This window comes from Schistocerca gregaria, chromosome 2 (genome assembly GCF_023897955.1).
Source record: "Schistocerca gregaria isolate iqSchGreg1 chromosome 2, iqSchGreg1.2, whole genome shotgun sequence".
Taxonomy (NCBI): Eukaryota; Metazoa; Arthropoda; class Insecta; order Orthoptera; family Acrididae; genus Schistocerca; species Schistocerca gregaria.
In genome coordinates, this window is record NC_064921.1 from 215,248,235 (window position 1) to 215,266,027 (window position 17,793).

Consider the following 17,793-nt stretch of genomic DNA (forward strand, 5'->3'; position numbering starts at 1 on the left):
TCGCAGCAATGCAGGCTGCTATTCTCCCATGAAGACGATCGTAGAGATGCTGGATGTAGTCCTGTGGAACGGCTTGCCATGCCATTTCCACCTGGCGCCTCAGTTGGACCAGCGTTCGTGCTGGACGTGCAGACCGCGTGAGACGACGCTTCATCCAGTCCCAAACATGCTCAATGGGGGACAGATGCGGAGATCTTGCTGGCTAGGGTAGTTGACTTATACCTTCTAGAGCACGTTGGGTGGCACGGGATACATGCGGACGTGCATTGTCCTGTTGGAACAGCAAGTTCCCTTGCCGGTCTAGGAATGGTAGAACGATGGGTTCGATGACGGTTTGGATGTACCGTGCACTATTCAGTGTCCCCTCGACGAACACCAGAGGTGTACGGCCAGTGTAGGAGATCGCTCCCCACACCATGATGCCGTGTATTGGCCCTGTGTGCCTCGGTCGTATGCAGTCCTGATTGTGGCGCTCACCTGCACGGCGCCAAACACGCATACGACCATTATTGGCACCAAGGCAGAAGCGACTCTCATCGCTGAAGACGACACGTCTCCATTCGTCCCTCCATTCACGCCTGTCGCGACAACACTGGAGGCGGGCTGCATGATGTTGGGGCGTGAGCGGAAGACGGCCTAACGGTGTGCGGGACCGTAGTCCAGCTTCATGGAGACGGTTGCGAATGGTCCTCGCCGATACCCCAGGAGCAACAGTGTTCCTAATTTACTGGGAAGTGGCGGTGCGGTCCCCTACGGCACTGCGTAGGATCCTACGGTCTTGGCGTGCATCCGTGCGTCGCTGCGGTCCGGTCCCAGGTCGACGGGCACCTGCACCTTCCGCCGACCACTGGCGACAACATCGATGTACTGTGGAGACCTCACGCCCCACGTGTTGAGCATTTCGGCAATTCGGCGGTACGTCCACCCGGCCTCCCGCATGCCCATTATACGCCCTCGCTCAATGTCCGTCAACTGCTCATACGGTTCGCGTCCACGCTGTCGCGGCACGCTACCAGTGTTAAAGACTGCGATGGAGCTTCGTATGCCACGGCAAACTGGCTGACACTGACGGCGGCGGTGCACAAATGCTGCGCAGCTAGCGCCATTCGACGGCCAACACCGCGGTTCCTGGTGTGTCCGCTGTGCCGTGCGTGTGATCATTGCTTGTACAGCCCTCTCGCAGTGTCCGGAGCAAGTATGGTGGGTCTGACACACCTGTGTCAATGTGTTCTTTTTTCCATTTCCAGGAGTGTAGATGAACAATACTAAGGAATCGGTCGAATAAGCGCCTTATAAGCCACTACCTTCGTGGATTACTTATATTTCTTTAAGATTCTTCCTATGAATCTGAGTCTGGCATCAGGTTTCCCCACTATTTGTTTTATGTGGTCATTTTCGTTAAGGTTGCTGTGGATATTTACTCCCACATATTTTACGTACTGGTGGCAGCGGTTTCTCATCAATAGTGCAGCTGTACAGTAGCGGATTTCTTTTCCCATGTGTACGCAATATGTTGTATTTATTAACGTTCAGAGTCAACTGCCAGAACCTGCATCGTTCATCAATTTTATGGAGGTCATTCTGCAAATCGTTACCATGTTCTAGCGTTGCTACTTTGTTACAGACTACCAAACCATCTGCGAGCAGCCTTAAAAAGCATCCGACGGTTTCTACTAATTCATTTGTGTATTTAGTAAACAGTAACGGTCCTATCGCACTTCCTTAGGGTACGCCGGATTTTACTTTTACATCTGTTGATTACGTTCCGTTAAGAGCGACGTGTTGAATTGTATCTACAATGAAGTCTTGAATTCAGTCACAAATCTGCTCCGGTACTTGATAAGCTCGTGTCAAATGCCTTTCTGAAGTAAAAGAACACGGCATTAACTTGGGTACCATTGCCTAAGGCACTGTGGATATCCTGAAGGAATAGAGTGAACAGAGCTTCGAAGGCTTTCTGTTTGCAGAATCGTTGTCGATATTTATAGAGGAGATTTACATTCTCCATAACCGTCATAATTCTTGAGCATAAAACATGTTCCTTAATTCTGCAATAGACTGACATCAACGATGTAGGCTAAAGTTGTGTGCATCTGTCCTACGGCCCTTCCAGTCGATAGGTGCCCTTCGTTGCTCTAGCGATCTATCATAAGTTACTGCTAAAAAGGGAGCAAGCCCTTAAACATAATCTTCGTAGACTAATATGTATCTCATCTGGTCCTGGCGCCTTTCCACTACTAAGCGATCGTAGTTGTTTTTCCATTCCACGTGGTTCGTTTTACGACTGAAAGGAGGGACCGTGTTACGATTTTCCGCGGCGAAACCACTTCGGAAGACTGGAATCACTATTTTGTCTTTCTCTCTGTCATTTCCGTTTCGGAGCTAGTATGGTCACTGAAATGATTTTGACCCACTTACTGATTCTATATGCGATCAAACCTCTTAGGACTTTTACGCAAATTCGTTGATAAGGTTTTATTTTCAGAGTCATTCAACGCTTCTTTCATTGCTCTTCTTACGCTCATTTTCACTTAGTTCAACTTTTGTTAGCTAGGTTTTTACTTCTCTTGTATCTGAGATGAAGTTCTCTTTGTTTACGTAGCAGTTTTCTGACAGGGTTTTCCCATCGCTGAAGACCTTACTCGGAACACAGTTGTCTAGGGGATACTGCACGATGTCTTTGAATTTTTTCCATTTGTTCTCCAGTTCTTCGTCCTCCTCACCGAATAATTAATGCTAACTGCTCAGGTAATGTGAAAATTGTATACTGTCACTCTTGTTAACTAAATGAGATTTTCACTCTGCAGCTGAGTGAGCGCTGATATGAAACTTCCTGGCAGGTTAAAATTGTGTGCCGGACCGAGACTCGAAGTAGGGACCTTTGCCTTTCGCGTGCAAGTGCTGAACCATGTTTCTTAAAAAAAAATTAAAAACTCATTTTGTTCGTTTTATCTGCTCTGGGAAAACGTCGAAAGACACCCGATTTAGTTCGTTGTTGATCCATTAACTCAGTTTTTTTTTTTATTACAGAGGGCAGCTAGCCCTCTGACCGAACACGCTGATCTACCGTGCCGGAGCCCTCTGACCGAACACGCTGAGTTACCGTGCCGGCATGGCCATCTGAGCTACCCAAGCACGACTCACGACCCGTCCTCACAGCACCTGCCCACGACTGGCAAAGGTCCGGAGTTCGAGTCTCGGTCCAGCACACAGTTTTAATCTGCCAGGAAGTTTCATTTTCCTACCTTTTTTATTATTCTTCGTAACACCCGTTGTCACAGATGCTTTCCCAGCCTTATGATCACTGTTACGTTCCTCTAGGTTAACTGATGCGATAAGATCAGGTCTGTTTGTTGCCACGAGGCCTAGTACGTTACCCATGAGTTGATTCTTTAACTATCTGTTCAAAGTAATTTTCGGAAAAGACATCCAGAACATTGTTACACGTAATCCTGTCTCCGGCACTAGTTTTGATAGCATAACGATCCCAAACCAAACCTGGAAACTTGAAGTCACCCCTTAGTACAACGGCATGATCAGGAAAACTAGTAACGATATTCTGTAAGTTCTATCTGAAGCTTTCCACCACTTGTGCTCCTGACCCAGGCGGTCTATAAACGTATCCGATTACCATTTTTGAACGATATTTGATACTTTAGTGCAATAAACACGCCACCCTCACTGACCCATCCCTACAATAAATATTCCAATTTGGAATTAGGAGTTCATTGTCGTTAACATCCGGTTTCAAGTAACTTTCTGTTCCTAATACTATCTTTGTATTATAAACAACAGTAAGCGATACTAATTCTGGCACCTTTCTTTGGGAACTCCTACGATTTAATAAAATCACATTAACCTTTCCTACCTCTGATCTGCAACGACGAACGTTCTCTGAATATATTGCGTCTGATTTATCAGGCAAATCGTCTTTTATATCGAGGAAAGTTTTTTCTAACATAGAAAAGCCCCAAGTGCACGTCACACGTACGCCGTTAGCCCATTAGCCACATCCAGTATGTAGTGCACGCGTAACCTATTAAGGGGAATCCTACTATTCTCCACCCGATAGCGGATTTCGAGAAATTCACATCCGATAATGTTGCAGAGTCAGCTGAGACTCTGCTTTCGACCTTCCACCCTGATCCAAACCAGAGAATCGTGATCAACTCTGAGTACGACGCTACAAATAGACAACTTGGCCTGCACCAAGCGTGCAATAGTAGCTACCTTCGCCAAATTGGCCATCCGTCGAAATGAACCGAGGATGCCCTCAGAACCCAGGCGACAGGCATCGTTCATGCCGACATGTGCCGCTATATCTAGTAGGTTCTACCTACTGCGCTCGACAGCCGCCCTCCACGCGAGGGAGAAGACCCCGCCCGGGCAAACATACCGAGTGCACACTTGCATTCTTTTCCGTCTTGTCTGCTATTTCCCTGAGGGGTTCCAACACCCGCCTAACGTTGGAGCTCCCAATAACAAGCATACCCAACCTCTGCATCTGTCCGGATTAGAAATTCGGCCGCTGGCCCAACGAGAGAGGTAACCCGTGTTAGCTCAGAGTTATCATCAACACTGGGTAACACCTCGTACCTGTTGCTAAGGCTTAGGGAGCCGGCAGCGCCACCTGCACACTCTTTCGCCTTCCGCCCTGTGGACACTTGAATCCACCAATGGTCTGCAGCCCTCTTACGAGTGAGAACAGTCCGGTCAGATGATTTAATACTGCTCTGCTTAATTTTTCTACTAGTGATAAACATTCCGCCAGTTCTAATGCTGGCTAAAAAAACTAAAACTAAACGGTATTGACCCGCCGCTGTGTCATCCTCATATCACAGGCGTCACTGGATGCGGATATGGAGAGGCATGTGGTCACCACACCGCTCTCCCAGCCGTATGTCAGTTACCGAGACCGGAGCCGCTACTTCTCAATCAAGTAGTTCCTCAGGTTGCCTCACAAGGGCTGAGTGCACCCCGCTTGCCAACAGCGTTCGGCACACCGGATGGTAACCCATGCAAGATGTGCACGATAATGTTCGTGTCTGGGGAGTTACGTGGCAAACGGACATGTTTAATATCAGAAGAGTGTTCCTGGAGCCACTCTGTAGCAATTCTGCACGTGTGGGGCGTCGCACTGTACTGCTGAAATTGCCCAAGTCCGTCGGAATGCACAATGGACATGAATGGATGAAGGTGATGAGACAGGATGCTTACGTACGTGTCACCTATCAGAGTCGTATCTAGGTGTATCAGGGCTCACACGAACTGCACACGCCACACATAATTTCACAGACTCCACCAGGTTGAACAGTCCCCTGCCGACGTGGAGGGCCTATGGATTCATGAGCTTGTGTCCACACGCGTACACGTCCATCCGCTCGATACAATTTGATAAGAGACTCGTCCGACCAGTCAACATGTTTTCAGTCATTAACAGTCCAATGCCGGTGTTGACGGGACCAGGCTAAGCATACGCTTTGTGTCGTGCAGTCATCAAGGGTACACGAGTGGGCCTTTGACTCCGAAAGCCCGTATTGATGATGTTTTGTTGTTGTTGGCCCAGCATTGAAATCTGCAGCAAATTGCTGAAAGGTTATACTTCTGTCACGTTGAACGGTCCTCTTCAGTCGTCGTTGCTCCAGATATTGCAGGATCTTTTTCCGGCCGCAGTGATGACGGAGGTTTGATCTTTTACCGGATTTCTGATATTCACAGTAAATTCGTGAAATGATCGTACGGGAAAATAGCCATTTCGTCGGTACCTCGGATCTGCTGTGTGCCATCGCTCATGCGCCGATTATAACACCACGTTCAAACTCACTTAAATCTTGAGAACCTGCCATCACAGCAGCAGTAACTGATCTAACAACTGCGCCAGACACTTGCTGTATTATTTACGCGTTGCCGACCACAGCGCCGTATTCTGTCTGTTTACATATCTCTCTATTTGAATACGCATGCCCATACCAGCTACTTTGGCGCTTCAGTGTATATCGCTCTGCTCGCAGCTTTAAATATAATTCCAATATGGTAACTACTTTTCATACATTGTAATCAATGGAATAAAACGAAACATACGTAAAGTCTATACAATGTGTTGTTACCTCTGCAAAAATCTTAAAATGTCGTGCAACGGTTTACTTCATTGGATGCAGAATACTAACCAACACCAATAAAGGTGGAAAATTCAGTCGTTTATGGAGCGAAGATGTTATGCTGTACAATGTGATGGAATCAGTTTTTTTGCCAAATAGTTTTCTTGAAACAGGATGGTAAGCATTCATCATCGGCCCGCGTGACCACTCAACCGTGTTGCTGACAATCTGTGTTCTCTACGACTGCTAATCTATTACTGTGTTTTCACTGATAGATTCATGGTTTTCTCGAGTTATTACAGCAGTGAACATGTGTAGGAGATCAAGTTTGCGGAACGTTAATTATGAAAGAACACTAAGTTACTGAGATAAATCTAAAGTGGAGCTTGGGTTTCATCTTAGATTTTCAACATCCTCCTAAAAACTCCAGAAAAAAATTTAATTCTTAGGCGTATTAATATACTCGATGACAGTTCTTGAACTATACGAAATAAAATCGTCATAACTTCTGAACTGTTTTCGTGAGGACGTTCAAACTGCACGGTTGGCCGCGGAGCACGATGGGTATTAGGGTGCTCATGTGTGGTTTGGTTAGCGACGAAGCCCAATTTCATTTGAACGGGTTCGTCAATTTAAAAAAAAATGGCGCATTTGGGAGACTAAGAATCCGCGTTTCGCTATCGAGAAGTCTTCACCCTCAACGGATAACTGTGTGGTGTACAGTGTCCAATCACGGAAAAATCGGTACGACATTCCTTGATGGCACGGTGACTACCGAACGGAAGAAGATTTCATCCCCAATATCGGACGTGACCCTGATTTCGACAAGATGCGGTTCATGCAAGACGGAGCTCGACCCATCGAACAGGAGAGAGTGTGATGTCTTTGAAGATTGCATTCTGGCTATGGGGTACCCAGAGGTCGCTACCATGGGCCTCGATTGGCCACCATGTCCTACGGATCTGAACACGTGTGACTCCTTTTTGTTTGGCTTTATTAAAGACAAGGCGTACATCAATAACCCCGAAATTACTGCTGAGCTGAAAACAGCCATTCGGGAGGTCATCGACAGGATGTATGTTCCGACACTTCAGCGGATCATGCAAAATTTCGCTATGCGTCTGCGCCACATCATCGCCAATGGTGGTAGGCACTTCGAGCATGTCATAACGTAAATCTGAAAATCAGTAGTGACTTTTACATGTTGAATAAAGTGTGTGCACGCCGTAGCTTGTAACTAATTTACGTTTATTTTTCATACAGGTCAATAATTGTCACTGTGTACATGTGTGTTTGTCTATACGGTGATCCATTTCTACATGTACCTTCACCAGGCATGCTGCTGACTAGGTGAGCGCCCCTGCTACTGTGCGCTCTAGCACCCCTCTGGTTACAGGTTGCGCGACGGGAGTGCCCCTGGCGCTGCAAGGTCCGGTCTTCCTGCAGGAGCCGCCACACAGCGTGCAGTTCTCCAGCTCCGCCGGGGTCCTCATACCCTGCTCTGCACACGGAAACCCCACTCCGGTACGTCCGAAATCCAGCGTCTCTTCTTCTTCCATTTTTCAAGCCTGTCCTTAATCTGCAATCTATCACTCTGACCGCACATGTAGTTTCGTCCTCCGGCTACTGTGTACGCTAGAGTCAGTTTGCGATGTGTGGTGGAAGTGGGGTTTGTTAGCCTGGAGAGAACCTTCTGAATTAAAATTATTTTGTTTAGAAGTTGCTGAACAGCTTTGATAAGCCTGAACTGTCCTCGTCTCGCATAACGGCGCGTAACCGGTACCGCTTGGGCGTCGTTAAACGAAACAGTAACACAGGATCTCCTTGCAGAAAAGGTTCCCCAAGTTTTTAATGTTGCAGAGAACCGCCAATGCGTAACGGGTATGACTGCCCATGTCATACCACTATTGATACTACACTTATGCTCATAAATTAAGGATAATGCTGATACATGGTGAAACAACGCTCAGGTGGGCGGTTTACGGGTTTAAATCACCTCGTGGTATGACCATGGGGTGCATTTGACCTGCAGTCGTCGCACGGTGGCGCTGGCAGCAGTCCACATACGCAAAGACGAATTGGTGCATGTCAGAGTACGGTGCAGCGAGTAAGTGTCCAGACGTTTTAGTACTTGCTAATGGTGACATTGTTGAAAATGGCTCAAAGGTCACATACGTTATGAGGGGTAGAATACTAGGGCGACTGGAGGCTAGTCAAACACAGCAGGTCGTAGCACGGGCTCTCCGTGTGCCACATAGTGTGACCTCAAGATTATGGCAACGATTCCAGCAGACAGGAAACGTGTCCAGGCGCTACATTACGGAACGCCCACAGTGTACAACACCACAAGAAGATCGATATCTCGCCATCAGTGCCCGCAGACGGCCACGGAGTGCTACAGGTAGCCTTGCTCGGGACCTTATCACGACCACTGGAACAGTTGACTCCAGACACACAGTCTACACACGACTGAACAGACATAGTTTATTCGCCAGGATACCTGCAAGGTGCATTCCACGGACCTCTGGTCACAGGAGAGCCCGTAAAGCCTGATGTCAATAACACAGTACATGGTCGTTGGAACAGTGGTCCCAGGTTATGTTCACGGACGAGTCCAGCTATAGTCTGAACAGTGATTCCAGCCGGAGTTTCATCTGGGGTGAACCAGGAACCAGATACCAACAGCTAAATGCCCTTGAAAGGGACCGGTATGTAAAATGGCTCTGAGCACTATGAGACATAACATCTGAGGTCATTAGTCCCCTAGATCTTAGAACTGCCCGAGGCAGGATTCAAACCTGCGACCGTAGCGGTCGCGCGGTTCCAGACTGAAGCGCCTACAACCGCTCGGCCACACCGACCGGCGGACCGGTATGGAAGTCGTGGTTTGATGGTGTGGGGTGGGATTATGATTGGTGCACATACACCAGTGCATGTCTTTGACAGAGGAACTGCAACAGGGATGCACTGGTGTAGGGCTGCAGTGGGTCCCACCTTCCTCGTGATGGATGATAACGCACTGCCCCACCGAGCTGCCATCGTGCAGGAGTTCCTTGAAAGAGAAGATATCAGGCGAATGGAGTGGTCTGCCTGTTCTCCAGACCTAAACCCCATCGAGCACACCTAAGATGCTCTCGGTCGACGTATCGCTCCTCGTCTTCAAACCCCTACGACACTTCAGGAGCTCTGACAGGCACTGGTACAAGAATGGGAGGCTATATCCCAGCAGCTGGTCGACCACCTGATCCTCAGTATACCAACCCGTTGTGCTGCCTATGTACGTGATCATGGTGATCATATCCGATACTGATGTCGGGGTACATGCGCAGGAAACAGTGGCGTTTTGTCGTACATGTGTATGGGGACTGTTATCTCAACTTATCATCAATACCGTGGACTTACAGATCTATGTCGTGTGTTTTTTCCCTATGTGCCTGTGCTATTAGCGACAGTTTTGTGTAGTGCCACGTTGTGTGGCATCACATTCTGCAATTATCCTTAATTAATGAGAATGAGTGTAGTCGTTCTTAGAAGACTATAGAGTGTATAGCCGGACTGATCAGCCTACGTGTTCCCCACGCCCCTCAGGGAACGCCGCCTTTCCGTCGGCGAGGTTTTTTGTGAATTCGACTGCGACACACAGAGATATGCTGGTGGGAGTTAAAGTTCCTGGCAGAAACACTCAAGCCAGACGGATCTGTTGGGAGTAGGCGAAGCCGACACTCTTAAAGGAGGCAACCTCGATCAAAAATGGAGAGGGACAGCCTAAAAAGCTAGCAGAGACGGATCCACGGCTGTAGTGAAGTCAACCGTCTAATGGAGACAACCCCAAAAGAAGCGTGCTGGTACACCTGAAGGCGGCAGCTAAACTACCTAGCTTCCCTGGCTACAGGCCGGTACCCTGTAAAGGGGAATTACAATATTAGAATCTCCAGAAAAACGCAAGGATAAATTGAAGATGACCTTACCATGCAACGCAAACAAACGACCTGGAATAGACAGTGAATTCAAGTTGGCTACTTGGAACTTATGCAGTTTCAAAGATAAAGAAACAGAAAATGAACTAAATTCAAAAAACCACAACCTTGGCAGAAACCAAAAGGACGATGTTCTACGACAGTAAACAGGTATGAGATAATCTACGGTGGAATCCCTTCAAAGGAAATAGCCTGTGCTGCAGTTATTGTTCTGTGGAAAAAGATTTTAACAAACAAAATACACTGTCAGAGTAAGAACAGAGAGAAAGCCAGGAGTCTGCACTGACTCACTGCGTTCTCCAGCGCAGCTATATGTGTCCTTTGGTGCACACAGAGAACGCTGAATAACCTTCCAGTCAAGGTGCATCTGTGCCATTATGGGCAGAACATCGAGAGCGCTGCGTTAGCTCTGCAGTCTTTCTCGTACTATTTTAAGTAAATATTCATCAAACAAATAATAATTTTTCCCATACGTATAAATCGGTTCAAATGGCTCTGAGCACTATGGACTTAACATCTGAGGTCATCAGTCCCCTAGAACTTAGAAATACTTAAACCTAACTAACCTAAGAACAACACACATATCCATGCCCGAGGCAGGATTCGAACCTGCGACCGTAGCGGTCGCGCGGTTCCAGACTGAAGCGCCTAGAACCGCTCGGCCACAAAGCCGGCCCTTACGTATAGCTTTATATGTCTGTTTCAGGGTGAATGCCAATCATCTTGCTAATGGTCATACTTACTGTGATGCTCTCATTTAAGTAAGTCACTACCTAAAGTTCTAAAGCGTTTGTAATGGAAAGTATGGGACACTAGGATTTTTTGTTTGGTGCATACCACACCATACGTTGCTGTTAATGAAATTTAGCTAAGTTATGGAATTTTTCATTAAGCTTCTGCTATATCCCGCAGAAGAAAGTTCCCTATATTAACCATATAGGAAAACCGTATAGAAAATATCGTATTGATATCTCGAACGGTTTAGGATATATGAAGTATGTCATGAATACTTCATTCCGGAGCGCCTGCGGTCTGATGTGTACAAGCTACATAAGTCAATTTTCTTGGTATTGGCGACATGTAGAAATCTCCTCCCAAGTCTAACGAAAAATTCAGAACCTTAGCTAAATTTCATTCCAAGCAACATATGGCGTAATATCCACCAAAGGCAGAATCGTAGCAATCCATATTTCCATTGCATTTATTTTATTTTTTTATTTTTTTATTTTATTATTTTTTTCAGATTTTCGCGCTGCGTCTTACATCAATTAGAATGTCACAATGAGTCTAACAGTTATCGAATTTGAAGATGACATAAGAAGCTATAAGGAACGCGAAAATTAACTCTTAGTTCCTGCAAAATCGTTTGAAAAATATTGGAGGGTATGCGATCCGATTCTGTCAGCGCAGCGCGTCGCCAACCGGCGCGCCGAAAGTGGACAAGGAATGTCTCGTTCGTCCCGGTCGCCGCCAGATGCGAGACCACGCGGATCGGCGCTACCAGCCCGCTGCCTTTGCGTGCTGCCTCATTAGATACGAAGGGAATATTTTCCGCGCTAGCTCAAGCCGCCTGGAGCTGGTCCTCCCAACGCCGGTAGCTCGCTTTCTTTTTGTGCGCACCGTTACACTTTCATCAAAGAACCGACAATAATGGTGAAAATAAATATATCAGGAGGTAACCTATCGATAATTGGAGTAGGTGCCCCAGACGACGGATTTCTTATAAAGAACTCTACATAATACAAACAAAAGTGATTATCTGATAATAGGATATTTAACCCTATCAGTCCCTCTGGCTATGATTGTGCATATTAACTGTTAGTGTCTCAGCTGCAACGGAAGTAGTTTTTCCCAAATGAAATCTGAGGTACACATTTTTTATTGTTAAACCTTTTCATCACACACAAGTGCTGCCAACTGTTGGGCATCACTATGAAAATATCAAAAAGTCAATGAAGCATTGCACAGAGGTGATCAAAGCATGTCTACCAGAATACACGCATGTGGCTGGTTCCATGTATCCCATTTTGTAACTGAATATTGTTATTTTTTGCACGGTAATTATTGAATGGTCGTTTTACTCTATATTGCAGTAGAGAATACTTCGTAATTAGTTATTTTAATCTGTAAAATGTAAAAAGTACGTTCTGAAAATGGGTATGTATTTTTGTATGAAACTTTAAACTTAATAAAACGTCACGTAAAAGCTTTACAATATGAAGAAAAATTTTTCTTCCTCTAGAAAAACATTCCGGTCTAAAAGGGTTAAATGTAGAGGTAGGTAACATTCCATGAATATTACCGGTTTTGAAATGGGAAACGTAACTGATAATAATAGGTATGGGTTGAAGACATTCCCATTAAATAATGAGCTAAGGGTAACAAATACATTCTTCAGGCAAAAACAGATCCACAAATATACCTGGGCAGCAACAGGCTCTGCCACAATTATACACTAAGTAACTGCAAATAAGAAGACTTAGTCTTTAGTGCAAGACACAAGGATCTTTAGAGCTCCACATGTCTTTTCAGATCATTTCTTGTTATTTTCGAAAATAAAACTACCTAAAAGATGGGAGATATATTCTAATCAGAAGCAAAATGCTGCTGATACAACATTTAAAAATACGGTGCTTTCAAGAAGAGAGTATGAAGTTACTATATCAGAAAATGCTTGAAGAGTACACAAGATTAATTATAAAAGTGGATAACATCAATCAGGAATGGAATAATATGAAGGAAGCACCAGTTAATCAGCTTCAGAAGCACTTGGTACAAGGAAGAAAAGTTTTTTTTTTCCTTTTCAAAAGAGGTTTGAGATATTGCGATGACGAAATTGAAGTCTAATTGAAGATAAGAAACATGTCTACTTAAAAATGGGTCAAAAATGGTTCAGATGGCTCTGAGTGTTATGGGACTTAACATCTGAGGTCATCAGTCCCCTAGAAATTACAACTACTTAAACCTAACTAACCTAAGGATATCACATACATCCATGCCCGAAGCAGGATTCCAAGCTGCTACCGTAGCAGTCGCGCGGTTCCGGACTGAAGCGCCTAGGATCTCTCGGCCACTGCGGCCGGCCTACTTAAAAAATATTGAATTCTGCAGATGATAAAGAGCTGAGAGTAGAGTATGAAAGAAGATCAGTTCTAGTCAAAAAGAAAATCGGACAAGTTAAAAATCTTAGTTGGAATAACTATATTAAGATACTGTATATAAATTAAGAGTAAGACAAGACAAAGCATACAAAATAATGAAACATTTAAACAAATAAAGTAAATAATCTGAAAATAAATTCGACATCTGAATCTGATTACAGTACTATATAACACTGATGGTTCTGCATGCGCCAGATAGAAACGTAGAGTTAACAGCGTTGTAGAAACTGTAGGATGCAGTAACTAGCAAGAACAGGAACACACCAGGGTGTGACAAAATCAATATGCAACTGGTAAAATATGCACCAAATATTGCAAAGTTAGAATACTTGATTTTATGTCCGATGTGCTGCCAAAATGGTTTTATAGCTGAAGAATGGAATATAGTGCAGTTGTGCTCAATTTATAAGAAAGAAAAGAGACGTGAATATCAGAACTACAGAGGTATCAGCATTCTGAATTCATGTTATAAAGTGTAAGCTAAAATTGTAACGAAACGACTATCGCCATTACATTACCTGAGGAAATCATGCTTAGACTCTAACTTCACCATAGCGCCGCAATTAGAAAAACACTATGAATTCAGTTTACCATCATTTCTTGCCATGATTGATTATGAAAAGGCGTTTTATAAAGTAAATCGCAACAAACTGAGAGAAATTTCAAGAAACAGATAGATCGCATTTCATCTTGTGACAGCGTTCAGGGTTTATGTAAGAATAACAAAATACAAATAAAAATAGCGGCAGCAGACATACTACGGCTGAAATAAAGGAAGGAATTAGGCGAGTACTCTCCCAACCACTCATTTTAACACATATATCGACAATGTAACCAGAACTTGAGTGCAGACAACAAAACATTTTGACATTAACAATTTAAATGCTAGTACACTACTTTTTACTGACGAATGGGTAATTTTTAGTCAAAATTATAGTGACTTACAAGAACGTGTCTTTAATTTAAGTAAAATAGCCAGAGAACACAATCTGAACATGTCTATCAACAAGACCAAATCACCGGCATTTTAAGACTGAAACTGACGAGCAGATCTTAGACCAAGCTAATACTTTTAAATATTTAGGTTGTAGTATTAGGGCAAACCCTGAAATAGAAAATAAGTTTGATCTGTTAACCTATTTCTGTGAAATTTTAGCAGAATATTGGGAAATAAAGTCCTCAGAGATACTCTGTTAAAGTTCTGTTAGGTTATGGCTATACAAGCGCTGCTCTATGGACGCGAAAAGTGGATCCCTAAGAAGTAAGATGGGAAGAGAACAGAAGACTGTGAAATGAGTCTGCATATACTTAAGTGGATAAAAAGCGAAACGATTACATCCGCGCTGAACTGAATCTGCAAAATATACATTGAGGTGACAGAAGCTATGGGATACCTTTTGCCTGGCATAGTGCACGAACTCGACTTGATGCCTTTGTAGCCATCCGTTATTGCGAAAGTATTGCCGGTGTAGGACTTCCTGTACGAACTGACCTCTCGATTATGCCCCATAAATGTTTGATGGTATTCATGCCGGGCCACCCGCGTGACCAAATCATTCGCTCGAATCGTCCATAAGGTTCTTCAAACGAATTGCGTACAATTGTGGTGTAGTGACGCGGTGCATAGTCATCCACAACAATTCCACCGCTGTTTGGGAACCTGAAGTACATGAATGGCTGAATATGGTCTCATAGGATCCGAAAATAATCATATCCAGCCTCTGATCAGTTCGGTTGGAACGGAGGACCCAGTCCATTCCATGTAAGTACAGCCCACACCATTATAGAGCCACCACTAGCTTTTAGAGTGCTATGTTGATTACTTGAGCCCATGGATTCTTGGGATCTGCCACATACTCGAACCCCACCATCAGCTCTTATGAACTGAAATCGAGACTCGTTAGACCAGGCCAAGGTTTTACAATTGACTAGGGTCCAACCAACAGGTTGACTAGCCAAGGTGAGGCACTGCAGGCAACGTAGTGCTGTTAACAGAGGTATTGGCTTTAGTTGCCTGCTGCCATAGCCAGTTAATGCCAAATTTCGCCATGCTCTACAAACGGATAAGTTCGTCATACGCCCCACATTGATTTCTGCGGTTATTTTAAGCAGTTTTGCTTGTCTTTTAGCACTGACAGCCCTACGCAAACTACGCTTCTCTCGGTCGCTAAGTGAAGTCTGACACTGCAATGTCCGTGGTAATTCCTGAAATTGGTATTCTCGGAACACTCTTGGCACTGTGGATGTCAGAATACTGAATTTACTTGCCTAGCTAGACTGGGTACACTGCATCCAAAACTGTGTGAAATGTTGTATGTATGTACAAAGGACCTAATAAATGTTTGACATGCAAAACGAACTGGAGGTATTTGTGTATGTATTGACAAAAACACAGTTGCCAAATAGAAACCCATATAAAGATGAATGAATGCTAGATTTTGAAATCTGGGTCTTCTTCTTGCAGAATATAAGGAAGAGACTGTTAGGGTATAAGAATGTAGGAAAAAACTCACGTGGTTCCTGGGTGTAGAAAACTTGCTGGAGAGGAATACAAGAATACGGCAAATCATCGAGTAAAACTGAAGTGATTATCAGGTGTCCCCCACCGCTGCTGTTCCTGATCTGTATAAATGACCTGGGTGACAATCTGCGCAGTTCTCTTAGGTTGTTCACAGATAATGTTGTAATTTACCGTCTAGTAAGGTCATCCGAAGACCAGTATCAGTTGCAAAGCGATTTAGAAAACATTGCTGTATGGTGTGGCAGGTGGCAGTTGACACTAAATAATGAAAAGTGTGAGGTGATCCACATGAGTTCCAAAAGAAATCCGTTGGAATTCGATTACTCGATAAATAGTGCAATTCTCAAAGCTGTCAATTCAACTAAGTACCTGGGTGTTAAAATTACGAACAACTTCAGTTGGAAAGATCTCATAGATAATATTGTGGGGAAGGCGAGCCAAAGGTTGCGTTTCATTGGTAGGACACTTAGAAGATACAACAAGTCCACTAAAGAGATAGCTAACACTACACTCGTTCGTCTTCTGTTAGAATATTGCTGCGCGGTGTGGGATCCTTACCAGGTGGGATTGACGGAGGACATCGAAAGGGTGCAAAAAAAGGGCAGCTCGGTTTGTATTATCACGTAATAGGGGAGAGAGTGTGGCAGATATGATACGCGAGTTGGGATGGAAGTCATTAAAGCAAAGACGTTTTTCGTCGCGGAGAGATCTATTTACGAAATTTGTCACCATCTTTCTCTTCCGAATGCGAAAATATTTGGTTGAGCCCAACCTACATAGGTAGGAATGATCATCAAAACAAAATAAGAGAAATCAGATCTCGAACAGAAAGGTTTAGGTGTTCGTTTTTCGATGAACCCTCTGCCAAGCACTTAAATGTGAATTGCAGAGTAGTCATGTAGATTTAGATGTAGATGTAGCGCCAAAGTCTGTTAATTCCCGACGTACGGCCTTAAACACTTCGGAAACCTTTTCACGTGAATCACCTACTCACAAACGACAGCTCCTTCAATTGAGTGTCCTTTTATACCTAGTGCTGGCGATACTACCGCCATCTATCTACTGTATGATCATATCGCTTTCTCGTGGCTTTGATCACCTCTGTGCATAAACCGGGAGGCAGCAGATCTTTAGGAAGAGCAATGAGATAATGGGATACGTGCCTTTCTGGCTACATAGGCTGTCCCAGTGTAATAAAATAATATTCTTCTTACGTCTGCGGCCGAATCACAAAGTCGTCTTCAACCGGTTGCAGATCCGAGAAGAATGTTATACATACCGTTCTATTTCCTGTGATCTGTCAAAAATCTTGTTTCGATGAGTTGAACCATTCAGGAAATATAATGGGTGCTACGTCTCATGCGATTCGCCCTGTATATCCTGGGAGCTATGCATCCTCACAGATCTATAGTTCCGATCGCAGTACTCGTCGTGAGAAGATAATGTCTGACTCGCCTCCTGCCACTTGGTGCCTTGCACATGGGCTGAGGTCAAGGTTGGCGTTGGCAGGCACCCAACAGGAAGGACTGAATTACTGGATGAGTGTGTGTGTTGCCTGGCGACAGGTGGTGCGCTGGCAGACGTGGGAGGGTGCCGAAGCGGGCACGGTGCCCGGTCTGCGCAACCCGCTCGCCAACGGCTCGCTGCTGCTGCCCGCCTTCACCGCCGACCAGTTCCGGCCCGGGGTGCACCGCACCGCCTACCGCTGCGTCGCCCGCAACGCCGTGGGCTCCGCCGTGAGCCGCCGGGTCGCCGTCACTGCAGGTCAGTCTCGGCGCACACCTAGCAACTCGCTCTGCACTTGCGAACTCCCGCGTTCCACAAGATACAGGAGTTAAGCACACTGCTGGCCATTAACGCGCTAAGTGGGCATGACGGACACACGTTATCTGATCAAAAGTATCCGGATACCCCCATGTAATGCAGAATTGACCACTAGACGTCACGCGTAAACAATTTCAAATAATTCTCTCTCTCTCTCTCTCTCTCTCTCTCTTTTGTTTTTTACTTTTTTTATTCGTTTTTCTGACATACAA

At 45.0% G+C, this 17,793-nt stretch overlaps 1 protein-coding gene across 1 annotated transcript in view; it reads left to right on the forward strand.

Annotated features, from left to right (window-relative positions):
• The window catches only part of LOC126335706 (Down syndrome cell adhesion molecule-like protein Dscam2), a 326,975-nt gene that overhangs the window by 41,610 nt on the left and 267,572 nt on the right, over nt 1-17,793 (forward strand). The window contains exons 2-3 of the mRNA XM_049999163.1: nt 7,495-7,622; nt 17,323-17,521. Of these exons, the coding sequence (XP_049855120.1) occupies nt 7,495-7,622; nt 17,323-17,521 (327 nt within the window). The remainder of the gene's footprint in view (nt 1-7,494; nt 7,623-17,322; nt 17,522-17,793) is intronic.